At 42.3% G+C, this 16,147-nt stretch overlaps 1 protein-coding gene across 2 annotated transcripts in view; it reads right to left on the reverse strand.

Moving 5' to 3' along the window:
• Positions 1–439: 439 nt before the first annotated feature.
• KCNG3 (potassium voltage-gated channel modifier subfamily G member 3) overlaps positions 440–16,147 on the reverse strand; it is a 36,232-nt gene continuing 20,524 nt past the window's right edge. For both annotated transcript variants that reach the window (XM_048843023.2, XM_048843024.2), the window contains exon 2: positions 440–6,596. In XM_048843023.2, coding sequence (XP_048698980.2) covers positions 5,951–6,596 — 646 coding nt within the window. In that variant the 3' untranslated portion in view covers positions 440–5,950. The remainder of the gene's footprint in view (positions 6,597–16,147) is intronic.

Here is a 16,147-nt window from a genome sequence, read left to right on the forward strand (position 1 = left end):
GTTAAAAAGTTAGGTCATGTCTACACTAGCAAGTTTACAGCGGCACAGATGTACTGATGCATCTGCCTAGCTGTAAGATCACTTGTGTAGCTGCTCTATGCTGATGGGAGAGAGCTCTCCTGTCGACATAATAAAACCAGAGCAATGGTAGCTTCTCCCGCCGACTTGGTGCTGTACACATGGACGCTTCTGTCAGTATAACTTATGTTGCTCAGGGGTGTGTGTTTTTTTTCACACCCTGGAGCAACGTAAGTTATCCCAACAAAAGTGGTAGTGTGGACATGGCCTAAGAAACACTTTTATTTTGGGGGGTCAGTATACCAAACAGATATGAATAACCGCAGGGAGTAGAACTGTTGCATAAGAAAGGTATCAATTTTGCAAAGTCACTTTTCAAAACAATGCCATACCTTAAAATAAAACAGAATAATGGTAAGACTTCTATTTAAAAAGTCTGACAATTTTATTTTGTGTTCTATCTTAAGCCTTGCACAGTGAAATACGCTAGTGAATCCAGTAGATTTATTTGGAGATCATATGCATGTAATACTGTATACAGGTGGTTAAGGAAGCAAAGCTGTATTAACTCGTCAAATTTTTTTACACATATGCAAACAATATAAAATCAATGTTCTATAAAAATGATTAATTACTGAGTTTGCAAAGAACAAAGGATTCTAAAAAGCTGCAGTCAACATTGTCACTTTAATCATTTGATCAAAGTTTATATTTAATCTCTGGCCCTTAAAATTTAGATTCAGCGCAAATGAACAATTTTACTGAACATACATATCAATCTCACAATATATTCCTCTTGAAGTTTAACCCATGATGCCATCCACAAAGGAGATTCTTTACTCCAAATTTTATTTCATAAGCCATACATTACATTAGGTAATTTTCAAGGCTTAATTATATGAACAGCAGTTTGTCTCCTCATTGCCCTCTGGGGCAGATCCTCAGTTGGTGTAAACTGCTATAGCTTCAATGGGGCTCTCATTACTCTCTTTACTCCCATTAACGTAAAGAGGAGCTATTTTTATGCAGCAGGGAGAGAACAGAACCAGTAAAATATAGACAAACATCAGTAAGAAAATCATCCATTTCTAAATGTGAAAATTAATTTAAAAACAATGTATCTTTTGTTTCTTTGAGCCAGATTCCCTTTCAAGTGATGAAAACAAAATCTCTCTCTCTAAAACAACATGATCAATCTATTTCATTATGCGCAGCCTTAGGCTATGATCCTACAGCTGCCTCCTTGTGAACGGACCCCTGCGCCTAGATGGATGAAACTGCAGCATCTGGGCCTTTGTATACTGACAATACAAATTTCAAATGGCCAGAGCTTGATTGATAATCTTACCATGGACCTCTTATGTGGGAAGAAATTATAGGCATTGTGTGAATGTTCAGGGCTTTATGCCTTCTCCTGGGCTGAAATTCAGATCTGTTAAGGTGTTTGTGATTAAGATAACTGAAGTAGAAGAGGCCTCTGGTTTTGGAGCCACGAAGCCATCCGTTTTATCCCTGATACAGCACGATTAAGCTGAAGGCTGTGGTACAGCCACAGATTGTTTACACAATGAAAACTCCCATCCACCATTCCTCCCTTACATAAATGTTAGTCAGGCCATGAATCTCATAAGAGGATTTTTGTATTCAATGGGCCCTCTGCAAAGTTCATGAGGCTCAAAACATGCCCCTCTGACACAAGGATATTTTTTAACCTCAAAATTAATAATCAAGCCATAGACAACCTGCACCCATCCAGACAAAGTTGTTGAAAATAGTCAAACATTGTGGGGTCTAGTCTCACCTGGGAGAGGGCACCATGACTGCAATCGCTTGTCTCTGTGGTGTTTTGTTTGGTTTCTTAATCTGTTTTTTAGGATAAATGGCCAAAGATTATATTCCTTCCCTCATGTGTGTCTTTAGAGGCATTGAGTATCCTGGTTGAAGCAACCTAATATCCAAAGAGATAGTAACTAATATTCCATAACTGGAGATTTTGGAGTGGTGTCTCTTTGTGCAGGACAGTAAGAGAAAAACACTCTGGGCCCAATTCTGCAAGTTGCTGGGCACCCTCCACGCCTATTGATTTCAGTGGGAGCAGAGCACTCTCAGACACTCATCACCCCGCGGGGTTGAGGCCAACATCTAATTGACAATTAGCCTTGACAATTAGTCAAGTGGTGGAATTTCCACAGTTTGGTATTCATGTACACTAGCTGCATTTTGGATGAACAGAAGCCTTTGTGTACCATTGTGACAAAAAAATTTTTAGATTTGCTGCATTCATATTTTCTCCCAATTTTTGTTTAAATTGTCAGGATACATATAGGAGTTTGTGTCTTACACTCTTTGAGAACGTATCCCTAGAGATTTTACTGTACACCTTATATATAGGATCACAATTTTATTCTGGTGTGAAAATGGGGGGAGTAGCTGAGAATTAGCCAACTATCCTCTCTTAGTTTTTGAAATGCTGTATTAGGTGGAGAGAACACTATGCCAAAATGTTTGTATGTAACTGAAAAGAAAGCTCAGCTGCATTTTAATGAAGTAACTTCAGTTTAAAGAAATGCTTATCTTTATACACATGTATAATTCAATATTTATTTATAGAAAGTTTCACTAGGAAAATCAATCTACAGAAAATAAGACAATAAGCATCACTATAAATAAGAATACCCTATCCCTTCACTATAAGGCTCTCTGTTTTAAGGCTACCTCTGATATAAGGCTACTTCAAATTGGTTTCTAAAAAGAGTAAAGGAAACCACTTGTCAATACATTAATAACCATGCTACGCTAAAATAAAGAAAAGAGCAAATATCTCTCCATAGCTAGCTTATATTTAGGGCAAGTTTTTTATGGACTAGATTCTTACTTTATATCCACTTAGCTATTCAAAATTATTCTACTGTAATGCAAATTTAAAATACATGAGGCATTTTTGTTCACATTCTGCAATAAAAAAATTGATCAACAATGTAAATGTTTGTATTTAAGATCTCCATTTTTCATAAACATACATTCCTTTACATAAGTATATTAAGTAGGTGATTATATTCTTCGTATTCTATAAGAATCTACATTTGGAAACCCTTTATAAAATAGCACATTTTCTGTACTCTTATGTCAGACATATTCTAGACACTAGTTTGTCTTTGGAATGTCTAGTATTCAATTGCCTGTACAATACAAATCGATACTTGAAAGTCATTGTGTGCATTAATTTATACCTGACTTTGCTTTTTTTGCACATGAAGCTAAAAAACTAACCTTATGTATACTGTAGTGATAAAAATACAAGTTAATTTTTTTCTGGAATTTAGTACTACTACTTTAAGTATATTTCATATTTGTATATTTTTAAAACTGAGATATACCCACTTTGCTCAAATTGGATATCTTATTTTGCATTCCAAATAAAGGGCATTAATCTGTTTAAATATAATCTATGAAAGGCACAGTAGACTTGAAAAAGTTACATGGAAACCAATTTCACCCTAGAGTTTCTAAATGAGTAGAGCTAGCTTTATCAACACTAGTAGATGAAGAAAATAATAGAAATTCAGAATTACAGGGATGGAAAATTTTTATTTTGTCAAAGCCACTTTTTTTTGTAGAGAATTCCTCCCCCACACCCCAAATTGTTAAGTTTTTATCAAAACATAAACTAATTTTGGCTGAAATGTTTCAGTCTTCAGTGGCTGGAAAATAAAAGTCAAATTTCAGTTTCTTTTACCAGAAACTAACTTTCATTTTTGTGGGGAATTTTTTTCTCTAATCAGCTCTATTATATATGCTAAGTCCCAGAATCTCAGCTGGTGTCAACTGGTATAGATCCTCTGAAGTTAATGGAAGCTGGCCAGCTTAAACCAGCTGAGAATCTCTCCCTAAAAGCCATTTCCCCCCCTGTTCCCAAGGAATATTCACCTCTCTGCAAGATACACAGATTTCAAAGGTATAGATATGGCACTACACAATAATATATCCTCAAGAAACTATAGCAGAAAAAAAGGAAACTAGTTTTGGGAAATACAAACTCATGGCTATTGCAATCAAGCAACTTTTCTTTCAGGTTACTTTACAACTTCTGGTAGTGAAACAATTTCCTTTCCCTCCTTGACTGGCTTTATCAGTAGATATCCCTTTCCCCTAAAAACAACAGCATGCCACTTAACATGATCCATAACTTTTCAGGTCTTGAGCAGCAAAAATGGCAGCATATTTCTTTTTCAATGTATGGCCTTCAAGTACTAGTTATATATCCCACCTAATATTTTTAGTTTGAGTGATCAGTACCAAAGACTTCTGTTGCTGAGAGGTGCCGGTCTCTCTATTTCTAAAGCTGACAGATGTACACAAAACATCCAAAGGTGCTTCTACAATTCAAACACAGTAAACATTTTACAATGACTTTCAGGCAAGCACACCAAATTCAAATAGACTGGTGATTATGGTTAATAAAAATGTTTCCTGTTAATGGTGGGTGGTAAATAGTACTGGGTTAGTTGTGCCTACATTTGTTTGAATGTTTAACAGCACAGTTCTACATGGCAGCTTTTCAAAGTCATATTTAATAGTGCTACTGAGCAGTACTACACAAGAAATGTAGTGTATGAAACATGAGAACCTAATTTCATTCATCTTAATTCCATATTTACAGGGGAGAATATATTACTTTGTGCCAAGCACAGGTTCCATCCAAATGCTACTTTTCAGTATCACCTGGGCTGTTTTACAGTTGTTAAAATTTAAATTAACCTATATCAATTCATAGTAAATCCTTCAATAAGAATCACCATAGAATTTGGAGATGGAAAAAGACCCACCTGGACATCTGTCCCAGCCCCGACACTGCAGGATTGTTCTCCTGTTTTCTAGTGCTTTGTCTAGAAAGTTTTTGAACCTCTCAAGTGACAGATTCATCATGTTTCTTGGAATACTATTTCACTATGAGGTGATTATGGTTAATAAAATGGGGTGGGGGGGAATCAAGGCTTATTGGTAAATGTCTTCATGTTGATGGAGTTTAGCTGAGTGCATAAGTCAAATTTGGATATCTGCATCCCATTGAGCTAGCAGTTGATATATTGATTGTATTATCAACTACTGAATTTTACTCTGATCTTTATAAAGTATGACATTAGTTGCTACTGTAGATCTTACTCCCAGAGAAATGGCAGTTGTGGTTAAGCATATGCCACAACATAGAGAGGGACATACATTCCTCTCTGTTACTCCAATAAAAATCTGGAAAAAAACCCACTGACCTCACTGTCACTGTGGCTTTAACTGAGATCAGAATTGGGCTTTGAGACTCCCTCTGCCTTGTGTATTTATATTTTTTTCCTCTCTTCCTTCAGTCGTAGGATCAGATTATTCCATCTGCTACATGACTTGGAGGAATTAAGAGTAGCAGCAATTCTGCTCCCATGTCCTCAACTCTTCTGGAGCGGGCTTCATGTCAACAAGGTCTCTACTCCTCCAAGGGACCTTTTAGATTTTAAAATATTTGAATGACATCTGTTATATTTTCCTTGGAAGGCTATGGAATATCAGTATGAGGAGGGGTGAGTATCTGCAACTCCCACTGAGTTGCAGGTCTTCATCTCTCTTGGGACCAAGCCCATGATTTGTGTGTGTAGTTGTCTGGATAGGCAGAGAGAAGTCCAGCCCCCATGAGGTCTTGAACTTTCCAGTCCCGTTGTTGTTCAAGAAGCTACCATTTTCTTCCTCTCAGATCTCAACATCCCCACCCACGCTCCCTACCATGGGGCCCAAAGCAGGTAGTCATCCTTCAGATGAGAATGGTGACTGACATCCTTCAAGGCTGATGACAATGCTGTTCCTTGGATCATCTGGCAAGATGGGTGCGCATCCATCACCTCTTCCACCAAAGGTTAGCAAGTACTATTACAAAAAGCAGGCACACTCATTAATTTAAGAATTCAGCAGAGAGGCTTCGGCTGTATCTAGCAGATCGGAACTTGACCTCATGATAACATTGCACAAAGCTATGATAGATGAAAGTAATAGGCAATGCTAATAAAACAATCCCACTAACTACACAAATTCCACCAAGAATCCTTCCAGGTACAGTGATGGGGCACATGTCACCATAACCAACTGTGGTCATCGAGATTATTACCCACCAACAGGCAGCGGGGATGCTGGAAAAATCCTTATTCTTTGTTCCCAAGTCCAGCCCATTTTCAAGGAGTTGTGAAAGTGCACTAAAAATTGCCATAGCAACACAAATAAAGACAAGAAGCATCACCATCTCTCTGTAACAACGCTTCAGAGTCAGACCAAGTGTCTGAAGACCAATGAAGTGACGGGCAAGTTTAATCACCCAAAAAATCCTCATCATCCTAAGAACCCTCAGAGTGACTCCAGCCCTTTGGAGTTGAGAATTTTCCCCCGTGAAAACTGTCATTAGCACAGAGATGTAGTAAGGAGTGATTGCCAGCAAATCAATGATGTTCAGGGGTCTCTTCACAAACTCACACTTGTTTTTGGAGATGATGAACCTCACAATGCACTCTGCAGTGAACCAGCCTATGCAGATAGCTTCAATGATCCTGTCAAAAGAAACAAAGTGGAGCATTTTAATTCTATATGAGCATTTTAATTAAGGTTTGGTTGTGGACATTACTAAACTGATATTAATTCAGAGCCTTAGTGGAGGGTGTGCCGAATGGTGAGCCACACTATCTTATTCTGAGCTTTTTTGTGTAAATATAATACCATGCTACAGTGAGTACAACTCAGAACTGATTACTCATAAGGATTTGATTATATCTGCAATTCATTTAGTAAACACTTTGTTAGAATTACAAATTGTTAACATTACCAATATGTGAGGATACTTCTGCAAAGTCAGGAACACTACAGGATAATGTCTTAAAATAATGTAGACAGCTATTCATATCTAAATCTAAAACTCTAGGTCCCTATGCAGCTTAAGATCTCCATACTTCGCAAGCTATCGTAGCTACCAAAACCTATGAAGTGGCAGCTCATTAGCAGAACAACCTATTAAGGAAAAAGACATGTCTGCTGACCTGGGCCACAAAAATTAAACCCCACAGTGAGCACTGATCTACTTTTAGGGAAAATAGCTCGTGTAAGTTTGCTCTCAACCTCCTTTTTACAAGCGGAATCACTGCATTCTGCACTAGCTGAAATTTCTAAAGGGTTTAAAAATGTACAGGGCATTGCAATAACCTAATTTCACCGTAACCAAGTCAATGGTGAGGGCACAACCTTCTTATCAAGTACAAACAGGCCCAGATGCAGGAAAGTATCCCTGTCCAGGAAGGGTGCTTACACATGGGCTTAACTTTAAGCATATGTTTAAGTCCCAATGAAGTCAGCGAGACTTAAGAACATGCTTAAATGCTTTACTGAATTGGGGCCAGCAGAAGGCACAAATAGCAACTGCTGTTTCTAGGTATCCAGTAGCTCCTGGGGATCCAGTATGATATCCTGCAGGTGGAAACATGCCCTCTTATTAAATTAATCATGAGCATATCTTCTTAATTAAGAGGGCTAATATAATATCTGCTATTTTCTCTCCTTGCTTTCCCTATCTCACAAGCACTTTCATCTATGGCCTTCAGAAACTCAAAACTCAGTACCATAAGAGGTCTAAAACCCAACTGATGGGAGTCAAAAAGACTTGAAAACTCTAGATTTACTGGAGTTGTTTCACCACCACTGGAGATCTAGAATGGAGCAATATTTGGAGAGAGTGTCCATGCCAAGTGATGGCTTCTTAAGCAAGAATCCACTATTCCTTTAAGAAAAGATAGTGCCGCATGGAGGCACTAAAAATCAGCCCCAACAATGGTGCCAACACCTCTGCATTGGCTTTAACCAGCCAGGAAGGACAAACTGTAACTCAAAGATAACAGTCTGTATGTGCCCAAGTAATTTCAGAGCCCTAGCAAGCATTGCATTATAGGCTGAAATGCAACCAGAGAAGATTCTGCCTGTTTTGCTAGAGAACCAGCTCTGTTGAGAGGCATAGCGTGGAATCTAGCCCACATGCTGATATTTCTCTTAACCACGTGGGTTATATCTACACTGGCAACTGAACAACAAAACTTTTGTCTTTCAGAGGTGTTAAACCGCCCCCCTCATCCTCCAAAAGACAAAAGTTTTGCTGCAACAAGTGACAGTGTGAAGAGGAAGTTACTCACTTTGTGCAGTAACGATGGTTCTTCAAGATGTGTGTCCCTATGGGTGCTCCACTTTAGGTGTCTGTGTGCCCCTGCACCTCTAATCGGAGATTTTTGGTAGCAGTGTCCCGCTGAGCCCGCGCATGTGCTCTCCCTCCCTCGTGGTCTGTCTCAAGGCTATTTAGCACTGCACGGGCGAACCCGCCTCACTTCCTTCTCTACCACAAAGCCCAACAGAGAACTTCGAAGTAGAGGAGAGGAGGGCGTGCTGTGGAGCACCCATAGGGACACACATCTCGAAGAACCATCGTTACTGCACAAGGTGAGTAACTTCCTCTTTTTCTTTGAGTAGTGTCCCTATGGATGCACCACTTTAGGTGACTCTGGAGCAGTACCCACCACTGGAGGCTGGGACTTCAGAGCGGAGTCTTTTACTACAGAGAGTACTGTGGAGTCGAAGATGTGTCAGCGGCCAAATCTTCAGTGATCGCATAATGTTCTGCGAAATGTTCTGCGAAAGTTTGCTCTATGGATTGGGGAGATAGAGGTATCCCTATGGAATGTGACTGAGGTAGGAACTGATCTCATGGAGTGCGTATGGACGGAAGCAAGTTGCGCCCTTGCTAAGTGATTAATGCAACTAGAGACCTATTTGGATAGTCTTTGAGGAGATATCACAGAGCTTCTGGATCTTTCTGTGGATGAAAGGAAGAGTTTAGGGGTTTTCCTGAAGTCCTTAGTCCTGTCCAAGTAGAATGCTAATGTCCTTCTAATATCTAGCATATGCACAGTTGTCTCCCAGTTGTCACAATGTGGTTTTGAGAAAAAACAGGGAGATGGATCTGTTGATTCATATGGAAAGTGCAGAAGAAGTAGGGAGAAACTTGGGATATGGCCTTAGAGTTGTTGTTATTAATTATTATTATTTTTAAGACAAAGGCTGTGAATGATGGGTGTGCCATCAGGGCCGCTATTTCTCCTACGTGCCTAGCTGAGGTGATGGCAATTAGAAATGCTGTCGTCATGGACAGGTGTAAGAGAGAACAAGTTGCCCTGGACTCGGAGGGAGGTCTAGTCCAAGCCCTGAGAACTAGATTAAAGTCCCAGGCTGGAGCAGGTGGTGTCACATGGGAGAAGAGAGTCCCAATGCCCTTAAAGAGTCTACGCATTAGTGGTTGAGCAAACTCCAAGTGGGAAGCCATTTTTGCCATGAGATGTACCTTAAGGGAGCTGAGTGAGAGTTTAAAATGTAGTGCAAAATTAGAGGGAGGAAAGATGAGGTTGGGTCTGTCTGTTTGGAATGGTACAAACTTGGAGTGGTTTCCATTTTGTAGATAGGTATGTGGAGTGGTCAACTTGTGGTTGTGTTGCAACATGTGTTTCAGCTTGTCAGAGCATTCTGCTTCTAAGCCTTGGAACAAAGAAAGATCCAAGCCTGGAGGCGGAGGACCCATGGGTTGGGGTGAAGAGTCAGTCAATTGTTTTGAGAGAGTGGGTGAGGAATGGGCTGACATCAGAGGAACAGGAGGGCATATTGCCATCTGCGTTAGGTAAGGGAGCCAGACTTGTCATAGTCAAGAGGGGCAATCATAATAACTCTCGCTTTGTTTTGTTGAATTTTCAACAGAATCTTGGATGGGGTAGGAAACTGGGAAAAGACATAACAGTGGGCCCTGTCTGCTGGGAAGATAAGGGCAACCGCCAGTGAATGTTTCCCCAAAGGGTGGCTATATATTGAAGCACCTCTGAATTCAGTATACACTCGTTGTTGTGAGAAAATTCCACCTGAGACTGTTGGTTATCTCATTCTGTATCCCTTGTAGACAGACAGCTGAGATGAGCACATTGTGATGGGTGCATCAGTTCCAAAGTTTGAATGCTGTCTTGCAGAGGGAGGGAGATCTGGCAGCTCCTTGGCAGTTTATACAAAACATACAGGTCACATTAAGTCCATCATAACCTTTGTGTGTTGCTGTGTAGGTGAGCTCCCCAGCATATTAGGGAGACGTGTCCCAGGGTGGTGAATGTGGGTAGTGAGAGGAGCGCTCTCGCTTGTACTGCATCAGGTTGGTGCTGATAAAGTCCAGTCACCGTATTGGGGTTAGTATGCCACTACAATGAAGTGAACCTTGGAGACTACCCTGTGTGGAGCAGTCTGTACCTATAATGATCCTGCCCCAAAGGTAAGCAGTAGGAAATCTCCTGTATGATGGTTGTATTGAGATATGGCAGTAGGCACCCTGTAGGTTCAGGGCTAGAAATCAATCTCTTTGCTCTAGAGCTGGTCCTAACTGCTGTGAAGTAAGGTAAGGTGACTTCTGAGTGGCGTGACAGGTGTATAGATGGCAGATGATGCTGTAAGGTATCATTGTTCAGGCCCCCACCAGCTCATCAAAGTGCTTATAAGAGGCAGTTTGAGAGGTCATGGACTGGGGTGCAGACTGTTCTCACTTTTGAGCCCTGGACCTCTTACACTGTGGCTCATAACAGCACAGAGATGGTGAGTATTGAGAAGATTGTGAAATATGATGTGGTTGAAACGTATATCTTCTCTTCTGTTCCACAGTGTAGATTCCTAAGGAGTGTAGTGCGGTCCGAGACTCCTTCAGGATGTGGTGAGAAAATCTGTCTTCTCCGCAAAGAGTTTGGCCCTTCAGATTGGAAGTCTGTAGCTCTTTGGGCAATCTAGAGAGGTGTAGCGAACAAAAAAAAAAAACCCCACAACCCACCTCAGTACCACTGTCATGGAGACTGGGCGGGCAGCTGTAACAGCTACATCCAGTGGTGTCTCCAGGACCAGTCTGGCTATTAACTGACCTTCTCTAAGAATGGTCTGAATCTGTTCTTTTTGTGTTTCCAGTAATGTTTCAGAAACATCCTGGGTTTCCCAAGATTAACAAAATTGTTTTGGCCATGACAGTTTTTGGTAATTTATGACTCTAAACAATAATGTTATCGATGAATACGCCATCTTGCGAAGCCTGATCATATGGAGTTGACTTGGCATTATGTTGCTTGCTTCATGAATTAACCACATCCACTATCATGGAGTTGGGTTGCGGACGTTGAAAACAAAGTCTGCCTCTTTGGGTAGAGATGTATGGTTGTTTTTGTTTACACTCTGTTGCTGGTTAGTGCGATGGAGGCTGGCTCTGCCAGATGATTTTGGTAGGATCTAGAATCAGCTCATTAATTGGGAGGACAGTTCTAGATGAGAAGGTAGTGTGCAGAATTTCCACCAACTTGTGATGTGTATCTGCCACCTCCTGTAAGGGAATCTTCAGCTCGTATGCTACCCTCTTGGTAAGATCAAGAAAGTTCTTAAATCTTCACCTAGTGATGAGAGGTGGGCAGCACACTCTCATCTGGGAGAGATGAGGAGAAGTGTGCTGAAGAGGTAGCTTCCTCTTCAGGGTTTTTTTTTCCTTTCCCCCTTCTTTCCTGTTCTGAAAAAGCTTTCTCCTGCCCTTGCTCAGGTGCCAGGTTGTAGCAAACCATCTGGTGGACTCTCCCTGAGATGGTTGCGCCATGTGTGTGTATATACCCGAAGAGTTACAATATGGCCTTGGGAGGGAGAGGCAGGGTGGTTGGCATGATGGAATTGGGGATGACCCTTGTAGTGTGGTGGTGGGCCACCTTGAGGGGCCAGGGAATGATCTCCTCCTGGACAGTGTCAGATTCGTCAGTGAGTAAGTGTGCCGCTGTCTGGAGTATTGGCAGTATACAGTCCAGTGCTAAGAGCGATTCTGGGTGCTGGGATGTGCTCGATACCGGGGTCCTGGTACCAAGTAATGGGGATTGTGGTCCTTCCCCAATCATCAGGTCTCCACGGTATTAGAGCTCATGCAGGACCATGGGTTCATTTGGTATCACAGAGGAAGGAATGTGGTACATTGTCAGTACCGATAGTTGGGCAGAGCACTCCCTAAATGAGAGTTTTGCCCAGTACAAAAAGTTTGTTGGTGCCACTTTTTTAGAGACGGTGTGGTAATTGTCTCTCCCTGGGTACTGAGGCCACAGGTCTCCAGAGTATCAGAGCACCTGTGTTACCATGGGCTCAGCCGGAACCCCAGAGGACTGTCTGTAGTCGGTATCAATGGTTGGGAACGTGCAGAACACTTCCTAGATGGGAGTTTTGTTGCATCTGGTACCTATGCCGCCCTTTTAGAGATGGTACCGTAACTGTACCCTCCCCTTAGGGGATGGTACCATTGCCTCAGAGCATGAGGGTGGAAGCCTCTGGTGTCTCAGTGAGGAAGCAGAGCTGACAGCAGGGCTTCTCTGTGTCGCTCTTTTTGAGATGGTATGGTAACTGTCCCCTCTCGGTGCAGTAGTTGCCCAGAGTAGAGCTCAAAGCAGCACAGAGCTTACAGAAGCCCCTTGTCCGTGGGGAGAGCAGAGCCCAGAGCAGGGCAGAGCTCACAGCAGGAAGCCCCTTCTCAGGTTTCAGCTTCCAGAGCTTCCCTGCCCAACCAGAGCAGCAGCTGAGCTCACAGCAGGAGGTTCCTCTGCTGGTATTGTCCTACGAGGTGGCTGCTCTGGGGAGTCCCACTGGCTGGCCAGCTACTCGGGGATCGGTGCCGAGATGGCCGCACTGGGGAACACCCCTCTGGCTGGCCAGTTGTTCGGAGGAGCCTTTCCAGGGGGCATCTGCTGGTGGCTTCTTCTTTCTCTCTCTCTCTCTTTCTCTCTCTCTCTTCTCCTCTTCACCACTTGACCCCTTTTGAAGTGAAGGCTCCAGGGATGATCCAGGGTCAACACCCACTGGAGTCCCCTGCAGACTAAAGTGTTTTCTCTGTAGGGAGGAATTTTTACTTCAGTTCCCAGCTCCTGTGAGGCTGCAGTTTTAGGTGTGGAGGTAAAGCACTTCTGTGAGAGTCTCCCAGGCACAGTAAGTGGCCATTACAGGAACTGACTCCTGGCAGGAGAGGCACCGCTTGGAGCAGAGAAAGCCAGGCAAGCCCCTGGACAGGGGGTTGTCATCCTCTAGCAGGGAGGAATATGCAGAAGAACATTGTCTTTACTTTTTTTTTTTTTTTTTAAAAACAACTGAAAAGCAAAATAATTATGAGTCTTCTAGATGCCTAGGGAAGGGGGGGAATGCCCCCAGACAGGGAAGGAAAGTGAAGTTCTTTTCCTTTTTCTCTTTTCTTTTCAAACCAAAGAAATAAAATAAAATAAAACACTAACTTGAGTACTTTTAGGGAGAACAAAGGTAACAAAACCAAACACTACTTATGTTAATGACACATAAGGAAGGGACAACTGCTTGTTCTGTCGGAGGCCAAAGGCAGTAGAGAAGGAAGTGACAGGAGTTTGCCTGTGCAGTGCTAAATAGCCTCCAGGCAGACCACGAGGAGGGGCTCAGCGGGAGGCTGCTACCAAAAATCTCTGATTAGAGGTGCAGGGGCACACAGACACCTAAAGTGGAGCACCCATAAGGATGGGGGTGGAATTTTTTTGATGGCAGGAGAGCCGATAAACAGCGGCTACATTGCACGACTTTTAGCGGCACGACTGTGGCCACACAGCCATGTCGCTAAAAGCTGTGTAGTGTAGACAAAGCCTAAGATAGTGGTCTGTTAGAAAGATAATATTCTTCAGAGCCCTCTGAAACTCATTGGTTCCATTAGCCACCGTGGATTGGCTTTCAATGCAGGTCCTTCTTCCCAACAAAAGAGAGACACCCCAGCCACAAAAATGGAGGGGGTAGTAATGGTCAGGCAATAGCAAGGGAATAATTTCTGCCTTATAAACTAAATGCTACCATTAAAAAAAGATAAGTACCCATTCCGTCAGAAAAGGAGGACTTGTGGCACCTTATAGACTAACAAATTTATTTGAGCATAAGCTTTCGTGAACTACAGCTCACTTCATCCAATGCATTCAGTGGAAAATACAGTGGGGAGATTTATACATAGAGAACATGAAACAATGGGTGTTACCATGCACACTGTAAGGAGAGTGATCACTTAAGGTGAGCTATTACCAGCAGGAGAAGGGGGGTGGGGGGGATGACCTTGTGTAGTGATAATCAAGGTGGACCATTTCCAGCAGTTGACAAGAATGTCTGAGGAACAGTGCGGGGTGGAGGGGGGAATAAACATGGGGAAATAGTTTTACTTTGTGTAATGACCCATCCACTCCCAGTCCCAGTTAACTGTATCCAGTTTGCAAATTAATTCCAATTCAGCAGTCTCTCCTTGGAGTCTGTTTTTGAAGTTTTTTTGTTGAAGAATTGCAACTTTTAGGTTTGTAATCGAGTGACCAGAGAGATTGAAGTGTTCTCCAACTGGTTTTTGAATGTTATAATTCTTGACGTCTGATTTGTGTCCATTTATTCTTTTACGTAGAGACTGTCCAGTTTGACCAATGTACATGGCAGAGGGGCATTGCTGGCACATGATGGCATATATCACATTGGTAGATGTGCAGGTGAATGAGCCTCTGATAGTGTGGCTGATGTGATTAGGCCCTATGATGCTGTCCCCTGAATAGATATGTGGACACAGTTGGCAATGGGCTTTGTTGCAAGGATCCCCTCCACCCCCCACTGTTCCTCAGACGTTCTTGTCAACTGCTGGAAATGGCCCACCTTGATTATCACAACAAAAGGTTCCCCACTTCCCCCACCCCCACTCTCCTGCTGGTAATAGCTCACCTTAAGTGATCACTCTCTTGTTACAAAAAGAAAAGGAGTACTTGTGGCACCTTAGAGACTAACCAATTTATTTGAGCATGAGCTTTCGTGAGCTACAGCTCACTTCATCAGATGCCTACCGTGGAAACTGCAGCAGACTTTATATATACACAGAGAATATGAAACAATACCTCCTCCCACCCCACTGTCCTGCTGGTAATAGCTTATCTAAAGTGATCATCAGGTTGGGCCATTTCCAGCACAAATCCAGGTTTTCTCACCCTCCACCCCCCCACACAAATTCACTCTCCTGTTGGTGATAGCCCATCCAAAGTGACAACTCTTTACACAATGTGCATGATAATCAAAAAGAAAAGGAGTACTTTTGGCACCTTAGAGACTAACCAATTTATTTGAGCATGAGCTTTCGTGAGCTACAGCTCATGCTCAAATAAATTGGTTAGTCTCTAAGGTGCCACAAGTACTCCTTTTCTTTTTGCGAATACAGACTAACACGGCTGTTCCTCTGAAACCCATGATGATCAAGTTGGGCCATTTCCTGCACAAATCCAGGTTCTCTCGCCCCCCTCCCAAAAACCACACACACAAACTCACTATCCTGCTGGTAATAGCTCATCCAAAGTGACCATTCTCCCTACAATGTGCATGATAATTAAGGTGGGCCATTTCCAGCACAAATCCAGGTTTTCTCACATCACCCCCATACACACACAAACTCACTCTCCTGTGACAGTGGGGTGGGAGGAGGTATTGTTTCATATTCTCTGTGTATATATAAAGTCTGCTGCAGTTTCCACGGTATGCATCCGATGAAGTGAGCTGTAGCTCACGAAAGCTCATGCTCAAATAAATTGGTTAGTCTCTAAGGTGCCACAAGTACTCCTTTTCTTTTTGCGAATACAGACTAACACGGCTGTTACTCTGAAACCTCTCTTGTTACAGTGTGTATGGTAACACCCACTGTTTCATGTTCTCTATGTATGTAAATCTCCCCACTGTATTTTCCACTGAATGCATCCGATGAAGTAAGCTGTAGCTCACGAAAGCTTATGCTCAAATACATTTGTTAGTCTCTAAGGTGCCACAAGTACTCCTTTTCTTTTTGCAAATACAGACTAACACGGCTGCTACTCTGAAACCTGTCATTATGCAAGGCACTGAATTTAGCTGTATGGAGTGGAAATCTATCAACTTCATGAAAAAACTCGTACAGATACAGACATCCTCTTCCTTTCCAAATGCAAACAGATGGACATCATACCAAAAGGACTGAAGGTAAAAAATCCAT

Source organism: Caretta caretta, chromosome 3 (genome assembly GCF_965140235.1).
Source record: "Caretta caretta isolate rCarCar2 chromosome 3, rCarCar1.hap1, whole genome shotgun sequence".
NCBI classification, from domain to species: Eukaryota; Metazoa; Chordata; order Testudines; family Cheloniidae; genus Caretta; species Caretta caretta.